This window comes from Helianthus annuus, chromosome 1, assembly GCF_002127325.2.
Source record: "Helianthus annuus cultivar XRQ/B chromosome 1, HanXRQr2.0-SUNRISE, whole genome shotgun sequence".
NCBI classification, from domain to species: Eukaryota; Viridiplantae; Streptophyta; class Magnoliopsida; order Asterales; family Asteraceae; genus Helianthus; species Helianthus annuus.
This window is the reverse complement of record NC_035433.2, coordinates 58,976,577-58,989,635: the sequence shown is the minus strand read 5'-3', so window position 1 is coordinate 58,989,635 and position 13,059 is coordinate 58,976,577. Positions and strand designations below refer to the sequence as shown.

The 13,059-nt window shown below is 32.7% G+C and overlaps 2 protein-coding genes across 4 annotated transcripts; both read left to right on the top strand.

Annotated features, from left to right (window-relative positions):
* Positions 1–209: 209 nt before the first annotated feature.
* On the top strand, positions 210–2,406 carry LOC110866956. Of its 3 annotated transcripts, none has more exons than XR_004865210.1 (3): positions 210–659; positions 1,769–1,861; positions 1,984–2,406. XR_004865210.1 is itself a non-coding variant. In XM_022116107.2 (3 exons), the coding sequence occupies exons 1-3, from the start codon at positions 296–298 to the stop codon at positions 2,103–2,105; spliced, it is 366 nt and encodes a 121-aa protein (XP_021971799.1). In that variant the 5' UTR covers positions 239–295; the 3' UTR covers positions 2,106–2,406. The 3 variants fall into 3 exon arrangements, 2 of the variants coding, with proteins under 2 accessions (XP_021971799.1, XP_021971793.1); XM_022116107.2 differs by lacking the exon at positions 1,769–1,861 and having other exon boundaries at positions 239–407; positions 528–659; XM_022116101.2 differs by lacking the exon at positions 1,769–1,861 and having other exon boundaries at positions 250–659.
* Positions 2,407–4,570: 2,164 nt separating this feature from the next.
* LOC110866972 (zeatin O-xylosyltransferase) lies at positions 4,571–6,104 on the top strand. Its single transcript, XM_022116116.2, has one exon. It carries the CDS (start codon positions 4,612–4,614, stop codon positions 6,010–6,012), a length of 1,401 nt encoding a protein of 466 aa, XP_021971808.1. The 5' UTR covers positions 4,571–4,611; the 3' UTR covers positions 6,013–6,104.
* The last annotated feature ends 6,955 nt before the right edge of the window (positions 6,105–13,059 follow it).

The window sequence follows — 13,059 nt, the reverse complement described above, 5'->3', positions numbered from 1 at the left end:
AACTTGGTTTTTGGCATCAAATTGTCAATTTAGTTTTTGTGATTTATACTTGCAATTTTGCATCTACAAACTCCGGTTTTCTATTTTATATGTGGATTATTTTTGTTGAATTGAATTTAAATAATCTTACTAATATAATAAAGAAAACCTTTTGGGGACACTTGGCATTCGTTGAGGGCCTCCTTTTTTTTGTTTTCCCGCTCAATCCCCGATAACCCGGTTTTACAACTCACTACCCTTAATCACAACTAACCCGACCCATATCTATCCATATTCTCCTATATCCATTCTGTTGATGAAACGCCATTCTACTCTAAACCCTAACTGCGATCCATACCTAAACCCCAGCCGTGATGCTATGAAGATCAAAATCGAATCCAACCGAAAGATCCTTCTTATGGTTCAAGGTTTGGTTATCTTTGTCAATTTATATTTTCTTCAAATTGATTCTAAACTACCCAGAATTTCTTCAAGCTTTTTAACTATCGACTCTTACAACAATCCGTACATACTTTCGACGATTCTAGATCAAAACATGATTGCCATAGCAACACATATGATGTACGATCAATTCTATTTTGGGTTGTTAATACTCGTCGCTGTCTCACCGGAATCCACCGTGGTCTCGATCTCGATCTCTGAAAATTTGGAGTTTCTTGGTAAGTCAAAATCTGTCCTTGATTTTAGGTTTTGGTTTTAATTTCATCTCAAAACATTAATTTAGATTCCTTTGAGGATTGATGATAGTGTTAAAATGTGTAACCAGGACGGCAATTCTGTTTTCTTGATTGGTTCTGTTATTATAATTTGTCACAGTTTGAGGTTCTCAAACAATGGATAAGACTACATCATGTTGTTTCTGCCGGGTAGATTTTGAAACTAAACAAATAAATAAAAGATTGGTTCAACATCAATTCCAGCTATCTGGAGGTCATTTTTGAAAATAAAATAAAGAGGCTTACAGACTACAATATTCAGAATATCTTAATTTAATAAAGCATATTACATTTCAGATACTTCATGTTAACTATTTGATAGATAAATAAATTTTTTGTTAACCGTTAATACACCTATACATTCAAATGCAAACATATACATATTAAAATCAGTTTTTCTCAATTTTGCGGTCCTGTCCCGTCTGTTTTTTTTCATAGTCATGCAGTCGCTATACGGCTGTAGTTATATTGTTTTATTCAAACATTGGTAGGACATAGATATTTTTCCCGTCTGTTTTTTTACCAGACCTAAAAATTTTTATAAAATCGGGGGGGGGGGGGGGGGGTCGAAAACGCATACACCCAAAAATTTCTATACGAAAACTACATACTCTTCACTACTGAGCGAAAAGTTCTGGCCAACCGCCCCCTCCCGCCCCTTAAAAGCTTCGCCTATGGCTGAGATGTAAAAATTACAGAAAGGATGAAAAACTATAACAGTTAACTTGATTAAAAGACCGAATCGTCCCTCGACTTTTAGGGCATAAATGTCTCAGAGCGACTCATCCTTTTCAAAACCAATCTTAGTTGTAAATGCATATGAAAGGTGTCTTGCATATACATATATATGTGAAGGTTCAATGGTGAACCAGAGGGGAACCGGCTTAAATGAACTCCAGTCGAAATCTTTTGATTGTCTTACCTTTTAGGATTAATTGTCCATTACGTCTTCGCTTTCAAAGCCATATTTTCATATTTGTTTGGATACAATGCTATCAACTTTAACTGGTCTTATATAGTAATACAAGCAAGTCCATTTATGTTGTTTATAGGGAAGAATTAAAAATCTTTTTCTGAGAAGTGACCCGTTTTGGAAATTGCTGCAAAGATCCTCAATGTCACAACCCGGATCTTTATTTTGAAAAGTAATTTCTCTGGGCTATTTTGACACATTTTAGTGAAACGAACTTTGCTTTAGAAAGTTGTACATGTATGTAGTATTATGTACAAGATTAATTCTTTTTTTGTTTTTCACCTTTTATTATAGATGAAGCTACCTTCTCGACACAATTGATGTGGCAAGTGAGCAACAACAAAGATCATCTTCGGGGTGTGACTTTTGAGTGTTATAAGTGTTTACTTGTATGTTCCATGGGACTTCAGATGTGAACTCTGTGTAAATCCATCATTCAAGTTGCAATCTCGAAGCATGTTGATGGAGTTTTATGGACATTTGAAGGTGTCAAGATCGCTTACTACAAGTCAACAAACCCATTTGCTTCATCATCGGTATGTATATTTGTTGTTTTGCAGGTGTGATACATGGGTCTATAGGTATGGAAAGGAAAGTTTCAAATGATACGACAAAAGTTGTATATAAGAAAATATTTAGAGACTTGTGATTTCTTTATACTTTTGTGTGTTGTAATTTTTTTCATAAATGTAATAACCATTTTTTTCTTGATTTTTATCATATTTTTATATTTTATCCAACTTAAATTGTTCAACCCGTGTATTACATGGGTAGATAACCTAGTTAAGCCAGATATAAAAAAAACGTGACGATTTGTGGCCGTTTGTTTAAAATTTACACTTCAAAATTATAGAATCAAACTAAACCAACAAAAACATGAAAAAAAAAAACATCCAAATTAAGTCAATTGAAGTAAAATTCCAAGAGTTCATAACCAAATCAACAACATGCAGAATGGAATGTGAATGCTCTAAAATAAGTTATGGTGAAATTGTTTTATTATAGATGGTGAAATGGTGATGTCATGATTTCTTTTTTATGGAAACTATATCAAATGACCGTTGAAACTAGGGGCGGACTTAGACCATTGGGTATGGGGGAGGATAGTCTCCAAAGGACTACCCGCCATGTAGGCGCCACGTAATCATGGGAGAAGGATAGTCTCTTTGGGGACTACCTAAGGGTGTGGGGACTAGCCAAAACTATCCCACCATTAATAATATATTAATATATATATATATATATATATATATATAAAGGATGAGAGAGAAGCTGCCATGGGGGGCCCACCAGCTTGCCCCGTCTCCGGCGTCACATATCCGACGGAAGTGCCGAGGACGGCCTCAAGGGGGCGGTGTGGGACGTGGCTAAAGGGGGGGGGGGGGGGACGGCCCTCTGCCGATCCCCATACCCAATGATCTTAGAGTGTTAGTAGGGGCGTAGGCTACTCCTCAACCCCGTCTCCGTAGTGTAAAAATACCCCTTACCTCTATTTCCATAGTGTAAAAATATCTCTCAACTCCGTTTCCATTATATAAAGGATAAGGATACCCTTGATCCTAAAAAAAATAGGATATCCCTAACTTTTTGTTCTAGTTCCGCCACTGAAACCTACCCACAAACAATCAAAGCACTTAGGCAGTGGCGGAACTAGCCCAAAAAGTTAGGGATATCTTATTTTTTTAGGATCAGGGGTATCATTTATATAATAGAAACGGATTTGAGGGATATTTTACACTACGGAAATAAAGTTAAGGGGTATTTTACACTACGGAGACGGAGTTGAGGGGTAGCCCGTGCTACCCCTATTAACACTCTATGTCCGCCACTGCACTTAGGGTTCCTACACCCATGAAACAAACCCACAAGCCATACCAAATGGGGTGACGACTGTGTACCAGAGTCGGATAACTAGCCGCAATTCCTACCTGTGGGGCGCCCCCACCTCGCTTCTGTTTAATTGCCAAATGTGTGCACGTGAAAAATCGTATCTCCTAAAATAACACAAACAGAAAGCTATTGTTCAATGAACAGTAGTAGCATGTTTGGGAAACAGACAAGGTCTTAGTGATGATAAGAAGCAGATTTTGATATGTTAATTTAAGATCATCTTCTATAGATGTAGCAAGTAGCAACTAATGTGTTTTAATGCTCTTCCATGTTGACCTGAAAATATATTGACTATCTTGGCCTCTTGGGTAATTATCTCAAATCCTTTGAATCGTTAATATTTTAGTTTTGAGTAAACTGTCAAACTGGTCCCTGAGATTTAGTCACTTTTGTCACTTTAGTCCAAAACTCAAATCTTTTAAATCTGGGTCCTTGTGGTTTCAATTTTGTTGCCATTTTCATCAAAAATCAAAATCTGATCAGATTTTTCAGTTCATCCAACTTTTTGGTATTTTTCTCACTTTTAATGAATGGCAAAATGGTATTTTAACGTTTTATTATATCAAATTAAAAAAATTTGACCATTTTCCCTTTATTAAAACGGAGGAAAAAGACAAAAAAGTTGAATATTAATTGAAAAATCTGACCAGAATTTGCTTTTGAATGAAAATGACAACAAAATTGAAATCACATAAACCCAGATTCACAAGGTTTAAATTTTGAACTAAAGTGACAAAAAATGACCAAACCTCAGGGACCATTTTGACATTTTACTCTTTAGTTTTTAACCACATATTATTGTCTTGTCAGATAGTTACCAAAAATCAATAACATTTTTTAATATCTTAAACTACTTATTAACTTGTCAACATCATTTTCAAGATTAATTATAACGTATGTCGTTTTAGAAGACCTACGAAATCAAGACGGCAACCTTTTGTCTATTAACATATGTATTCGATACAATGACACCTTATTAACATAACCATAACAATAATAAATAATCAAAAATCCATTCAAGAGTTCATATCCATGGAAAACTTAGATGTTGTGGTGGTGGTGGTGCCCTTTGTAGCACAAGGTCATCTCAACCAACTCCTTCACCTCTCCCGTCTACTCTCCGCCTATAATCTACCGGTCCATATCGCGGGAACCACCACCCACAACCGCCAAGCGAAGCTTCGCATCCATGGTTGGAACCACAACTCCGACACGAATATCCACTTCCATGAGTTTGAAACACCTCAGTTCGAATCTCCTCCTCCAAACCCTACTTCTTCCACAAAATTCCCATCACACCTTATCCCATCATTCAAAGCATCATCTCATCTACGCGAACCTTTCGCAAAACTACTCGCTAATATCTCTAACACTGCGAGGCGAGTCGTCGTTATTCATGACTTTCTAATGAGTACGGTCGTTCAAGATGTAGTTTCATATCCAAACGTAGAAGCCTATGTATTTCATTGTGCATCGGCTTTTACTACGTTTTCATACATGTGGGAAGAGAAAGGAAGACCATGTTTAGAAGATGACAATGAATCTTATATGCACCTTTCAAAGCTTGCTAATATACAAGATCTTGTCCCTCCGGAATTTTTTGAGTTCATTTATACTCATGTTGGATGTGAGAAATTTAATTCCGGCAATATTCACGATACTTCCAAAGTATTTGACAGTAAATTCATCGACTATATTTCGAGAGAAGGGCTTTCTGGTAACACAAAGCAATGGGCAATTGGTCCTTTTAATCCAGTGTCCATAAACAACAACGACGACAAAGACTCAGGAAAACGACACAAGTCACTCATTTGGCTCGATAAACAAGTTCAAGACTCGGTGATATATGTTGCATTTGGGTCCACAACTTCATTATCCGATGAGCAGATTCAAGAACTTGCTATTGGATTAGAAAAGAGTGGACAAAAGTTTATATGGGTGCTAAGAGATGCTGATAAAGGTGATATCTTTAAAGGTGAAGGTAGGAATATTGAATTGCCAAAAGGGTTTGAAGAAAGAGTTGAAGGACAAGGTTTAGTGGTGAGGGAATGGGCACCACAGTTAGAGATATTGGCTCATATGGCAACAGGCGGATTCATGAGTCACTGCGGTTGGAACTCGAGCATGGAGGGCATTACAATGGGTGTTCCGATTGCGGCTTGGCCTATGCATTCAGACCAACCAAGAAACGCTATGCTAATAACTGATGTATTAAAGATTGGTGTGAATGTAGGGGATTGGGGGCGTGATGGTGAGGTAGTAACATCTTTAGTTATTGAGAAAGCTATTCGAATATTGATGGATTCTGATGAGGGCAAAGAGATAAGGAAAAGAGCCAACAAACTTGGTGAAGATGTTAAGCAATCTTTGGAAGAAGGTGGTGTTACACGTATGGAGATAAACGCTTTTGTTGATCATATCACTAGACAATAAATATGTGAAAACAGTTTCAAGTAATTTGATTTCAATGTATTGATTATTGATGTGTGTGTTTAAAAATATAAAAATCCTTTCTATTATCATCATTACTTTTGAAAAGCTTTGATTTCAATGGGAAAAAGGAAACAAGTTCTTGCGACAATTACTATTCTGGGTATGAGATTGGATCGGTCTAGTTGAATACCGTTGTGTGGGCGTGTAAATCAATCGAACTCTCATGAACTTATTCGTCGGGAACTTTTTTATGTCAGTTTGATTAATAATCGAACGAACATGAACAAAATATTTTGTTTGTTTAATTAAACGAACAATATAAACACACATTTTGTTCGTTGATATATTTTCGTTTATATTTGTTCCTTTAATTTCTAATAAATACATGAGTAGGTAATAGTTATGCTTATGTATGTAGGGGAAGGTTTATTTGAGATGAAATTTAATGTGAGAATAAAAAAAAAAAGCATAAAAGACTATTTATATAAATACAGTAGAAACTCGATAAATTAATACTCGATTATTTACTAAACTCTCTAAGATAATTGCCAGTCCCGACTCGGGGATAGGGTGCTAAATTAATAATTCGCTAAAATTATAAGATAATACATTTTTGATAATTTCTTTAGACCCCATATAAAATATAAATTAATAATCCTTATATATAGCATAATGCTCTTCGAATCTCGTCTGTCATTGTTGTTTTTTTCACACCTTTAAGATGAGAAGCCATGTTGTGTGTATGATTTGTTTGTGTTAACCTATTTTGATCTTGTATTTATATAGAAAATATTTTTAATGTCCATAAAGTGATACATTGAACACAAGAAGCATAATAAGGTGGGAGATTGAAGTTTTCTTTCAAATTGGGCCGTTCATTTGATATACATGCATTGTATACAATAATTAAGTGGAAGCTTGAAAGATGTTTGTAAACTAAGTATTCTACTATAAATTAATAAAATATTAATTAATATATAAATTAATAATTATTAATTTATCGATTAATTAATAACTCTTTTAATTAATAAATTTTGGTGGTCCCAAGTATATTATTTTATAGAGTTTCTACTGTATAACTAATTAGTAAATAGACTTTCTAGTGATAAAAATTAGCTTTAAAATGAAACTTATCATAATTATTCATCAATTAATATATAAAAACTACTTCATGTTTGTTATATTTATGTTTATTTAAGTTTGTTAAATTATGTTTGTGTATGTACGTAAACTGTCCGTTTAAGTTTTATATAAACAAACATAAACGAACACAAATATGACCATTTTCTAAATGAACGAAGATGCACAAAAGGATTTGTTTGATTATATGTGTGTTTTAAAGTTAAATAAACAAACACGGACACACATCCGTTCATTCATTCATTTTGTTTACAAGCCTATTTTTTAGCCCCATTTAGCTAGGCTCGTTAGTGATTGGTTGAATAAATTAACTAAATCCCTGATTATACAAAATTTTCAAAAAAAAAAATCTATATATACCAAATTTTCAAAAAGAATCTATGTATGTTTTACTTTTTTTCATTTATGTGATGTTTATTTATTACTAGGTGATGCCCCGCCCGCGTTGCGGGGTAATGGCCGAATAATTTCCAATCAATTAAAAAAACAGTACTATAGTTTTTCTTGAAAGAAAAAGTAAAAAGAGTATTAGGCCGCTTCTTGACACGATTTTTAGTTGGGGGCAAAGTCATATTTTTATTTTTACTTGGGGGAAAAATCAAATTTTTTTCCCGAGGGTAAAATCCTAATTTTAGCTAGGGGAAAACTATATTTTTATTTTGCACTGGGGACAAAAACGTATTTTTGAACTGAGTGTGATATCGTAATTTTGAACCTAGGGGAAAATCGAAAATTTCAGCTAGGGGCAAGGCGTAATTTTATTTTGAACTGGGGGGCAAAGACGTAATTTTAAACTGGAGGAAAAGCCGTTTTTTATCCTTAAAATGAGTATACTATTGTTATACTTTTGAAAAAAAATCGAAAACCCAGATGCGTAAAACACAATGGACGTCACAACATACTATAACACGATCAAATTAAAAAACGTAATGGACTAGAAACAAAAAAAAAATATGTTTTTTATTGTTTTATAAAACGCAATGAGCTAAAAAATGTGTTTTTCATTGTGTTATAAAATGCAATAGACTAAAAACACAAAAATATGTCTTTTTATTGTGTTATAAAGCGCAATGGACTCAAAACAAAGAATGTGTTTTTTCATTGTGTTATAAAACGGACTCGAAACACAAAAAATATGTTTTTTTATTGTGTTATAAAATGCAATGAACTAAAAACACAAAACATGTGTTTTTTCATTGTGTTATAAAACATAATAGATTACAAACACAATAAAATGTGTTTTCATTGTGTTATAAAACGTAATGAACTAAAAACACATAAAAATATGTTTTTTATTGTAATACAAAACGCAATATATTAAAAACACACAAAAAATATGTGTTTCTTTATTGTGTTATAAAACTTAATAATCTAAAACACAATAAAAAGTGTGTTTTTTTTTATAAAACGTAATGAATCAAATAAAATATATTATGTATGTTATATCGAATACTTTACAGGTAACAAAAAGAAATTTTGGTGGTCTCTCCGGTTTTGTGGGGTGGGCGTCTGGGGTTGTGTATTGGTCCTTCCGGGTTTATTTTGGATGTGTTTTGGGCCTGTCGCAAGTGTTAGCCCAGCTCCCTATTTATTGGTTTTGTCTCCAGGCCAACTGTTTTGTTCTGTCTCTGCGCTGGGCCCCCGCCCCCTTGGGCCTGCTCCAGCTGAAGGCCCAGATTTATGCTAGGTTTTTTATGTTGAAGGCCCACCTTTACTGGGTTGTTTTTCTAGTTGATTTTTTTGCTTTTTAACTAGTAGATGCCCCGCCCGTGTTGCGGGGCAATGATCGAATAATTTTCAATCAATTAAAAAAAGACTACTATAATTTTGCTATGAAAAAAACGATGATAAGACCGTAATTTTAGGCTCAGGGCAAAACTGTAATTTTTCAGGACTAATGAGCTAGTGTTAGGCAGCTAGAATTATGCGCCGCCCGCGTTGCGGGGCGCCAAACTGAGTATTTATTAGGTTAATAACATGTACGCCTTTATGTCGGTTAGTTATACATGCTACCTATAACACGATATCAAAAACAATACATCAAGTTAACCAATTAAAGAAAAACAGTACCATAGTTATGATAAAAAAAAATTAACTAAAACGATGACAAGCCTGTAATTTAGAGTTGGGGGCAAAACAATAATTTGTCAGGACCAATTAGCGAATGCTAGGCAGCTGTTTGGCATGAATGAAAACAAAATTAAGTCAACAAAGTAAAATAAAACACTACCATGGTTTTGCCAAAGAAAAAAAAAACGATGGCAAGATTACAATTTTTAGCGGAGGTAAAATCGTAATTTTAAAATGGAGGTAAAATAATATTTTGAACTGAGGGCAAAACCATTTTTTTTATTTTGAAATGGGGGCAAAATCGTAATATTTTAGCTGTGGGCAAAATCGTAATTTTTAGCTGGGGGCAAAATAGTAATTTTAAACTGGGAACCAAATCGTAATTTGGCAGGACTCTAGGTGAGGGCAAAACCACAATTTTATTTTGAACTGGGGGTAAAATTGTATTTTTTAACTGAGGGCAAAATAGTAAATTTAAGCAAGGAGCAAAAGCAAAATTTTATTTTGAACCAGGGGCGAAATAGTAATTTTACACTTGGGATAAAATTGTAATTTGGCATCACCTGTAAATAACTATTATATGAAAAAAGGGAAAAAAAAACAAAAGTCAAAAGTGGCCAACCACTTAACAAAACTCTTCCCCAATGACGCCATCAACTTGTAAATGTATATGTTGAAAATGTAATGCGTGTTTTGTTGTAACGTGATTTCTAGTGGAAGATAGCTTTATTTTATCCTACTAAGTTATCTATTTTGATAGCCTAGTCGGGTTTTATATAGCTTTGTCGTTTGTGAGGTTTCCAAAGTTTGTATTGGGGTGTCCTCTTTTTGGAGTCTTGGGTAGGCCTGTAAACGAACCGAATGAACACGAACATAGGCATGTTCGTGTTCTTTCATTTAATTTTAACCGAGCACGAACAGAACATATAATCGAACACATATTTTTGTTCGTGTTCGCTCATTAAGAAATCGGGCATGTTCGTGTTCGTTTATGTTCGTTCGTTCGTTTAAAGCTTAACGAACAGTTCACGAACATAGAAAAAATTAACTGAATATATTTGAATAAACATAAATTATCATGATTGAAGAAACAAGTCTAATATATTACATTTTATCCGAAAACACATATAAATAAGTGTTCATATATATACTAATTAGTTATATTTATATAAGTAGTTAGAAAACCTAATATTTATATAAATATAACTATTTATGTATTTATTAAAATTTTAACGAACATAAATAAACGAGCGTTCACGAACATAAAAGAATGTTCACGAACATAAATGAACGAGCACAAGATGTGTTCATGTTTTGTTCGTGTTCGTTCATTTATTAATTAAAACAACATAAACGAAGTTCCAGCCGAACAAGTTCATGAAGAGTTCATGAACGTTCGGTTCGTTTACAGGTCTAGTCTCGGGGGGTATGCCCCCCTAAAACCTGTAGCACGCTTCTTCTGGAATATGTTTACTGGGCAAATGCTCATTTATCAAAAAAAAAAAAGAAATTTTGGGTGAAATATGTATATATATCTAAGATATTATATATTTTATATCTAAAAGCAATGCATCAAACAAAAGATACTATAGATCAAAAGACAAAAAATGTAATAGATAAAAAGGCAATGGATAAATAATGCATCAATATTATAAAATAATAGATTAATATAAAAGAAGGCAATTGATAAAATAATGGATCAATATCATAAAATGTAACCGTCACTACTAGAAAATACACATATCTTGACACGCGAACAATGACACACACTCATTTTATGACATTTGAAAGCGTGTGTCAAGAAAAAATGTCATGCTTTACAAAATTCAATAACCTTATGACACTCTTTTTTGTTGGTCATCTTTTTAGACCATGTGTAGTGAGGCATTATAGGACAAAAAAAACGCCCCCTTCTCCATTACATAGGGCATTATAGGGCAAAGAAAAATGGGTTTGGCGTTTTAATGAAAACGCCTAAATGAATTGTGAAGGTTTGAATGGGTTTGACTAGCCAATGAGAAAATAGTTTTTTTATTTTTTGTTTAATGATTGGTAGGGCATTATAGGGCATTATGCCCACTACACCACTTTTGTTATAATGCCCAAGTGTGACTAGGATGCCACATGTCAGATAATGCCTCATGGTGGGGGCATTATAAATTGCTACCACTACACTTGGTCTTTGCGTCATAAAGAAAAACAAGATCTATCTTGACATGCAAACAATGACACACTCTCATTTTATGACATTCGAAAGCGTTTGTCAAGAAAAAATGTCATGATTTACAAAATACAATAAATTTATGACACTCTTTTGTGTGTCTTTTTTTAGCGTCATTAAAAAGCAACACTATTAAAATGTGTACCTAAAGTTTTATGACACTATTTTTTTTAAGTTCAAGTTTTAATAAAAGCTAGAGTTAAGAATAAGCCTGCACTTCGCGGCGAACAATAATTTTCCACGCGATGCGGTGCTTTCTTATGGTCTCGTTACTTTACTAGGTTAAAAAAACACTATGAATGTTGAGAATACAACTCCATTTTCAAAGAACTTTAAAAGGTAATACGATATCGGTACCGATGTTCAAACGATATCGTTTTCAATCTTCACAATAAAGAAAAATATCAATTATATTAGACATGTTCGACCAAAGTTAGAAGCGAAAAACAGAATATCAATTATAATAAGAAAATATTACAAAATAACAAATATAATATTTATAATAATATCTATATAATAAGGAAAAGTCAAAAGTAAAAAAAAAAGAAAATAAAGATAAGGTATTCGTAAAACTAAACCTAAAACTAAAAGTAATCTATACTATATAATAAAAGAAACCTGTTTTGAGACACTTGTCATCATATTAAACCATCTCTTATAGATAATTATTATTTTTGTTTAATATTTTCTAATTAATTATTTATAACCCTCCTACTAAATAATATTTAATTTAATATCTTATATCATTAGATAGCGAGACTCAATCAGTGATATTTTCATTAGCCTTAATAATCCAGTGGTGACCAGAGAATAGACGCGGCTAAACTACTTCTACTACAAAATTTTAGATTTGAGTGATCAACTTTCTATTATATTTAAAAGTAAATAAATTTGAATAGTTTAACTTTTAATCATGTACAAATGTATGTATTGCCGGTCATCTTATTCGTTCTTTGCCATAATTAAACCATCATCATCATTATGAAAGTAAAAGAAAAATACAACAATATTTAATAAGAATGGATTTATTCACATATATTATGGACATAAAACCACATACGTAACTATCGACAGCATATATAGTCCCACAGTCTATCAATTTTACTTCTGCTAAACTAAAGACCTTTAAGTGTTCAATTACTTCTACTAAACTAAAGTTGTTATTAGTTTAATATCTTATGGATAATTATTATTTAGTTTAATCTTCTTTTCATTTATAATATTATTTATTTAAATTAATTATATTTGAACGTTTTGTTTAGTTTGGTATCAAATAGATTTTACGAAACTTAAAATAAAATTAACTAATATTATTTATCATTTATATATTTACGGAGTTTTAAATAAAGGGTTAAATTTATTAAGACTTCGTTAACAAATTTTGCAACAATAGAATAATCTATTTTTATCACGAAAACCAAACTTTGTATTAATATATTAAAGATTTATATTTTCACTATACAAAATTACATTTACTCAACCCATGTAATACACGAGGTTTTTTAAGATATAACTTTTTATTATTTGATATATAAAATTAGATTTATTCAATTCGTACAGTACACGAGGTTTTTTTAAGGATATATATATATATATATATATATATATATATATAT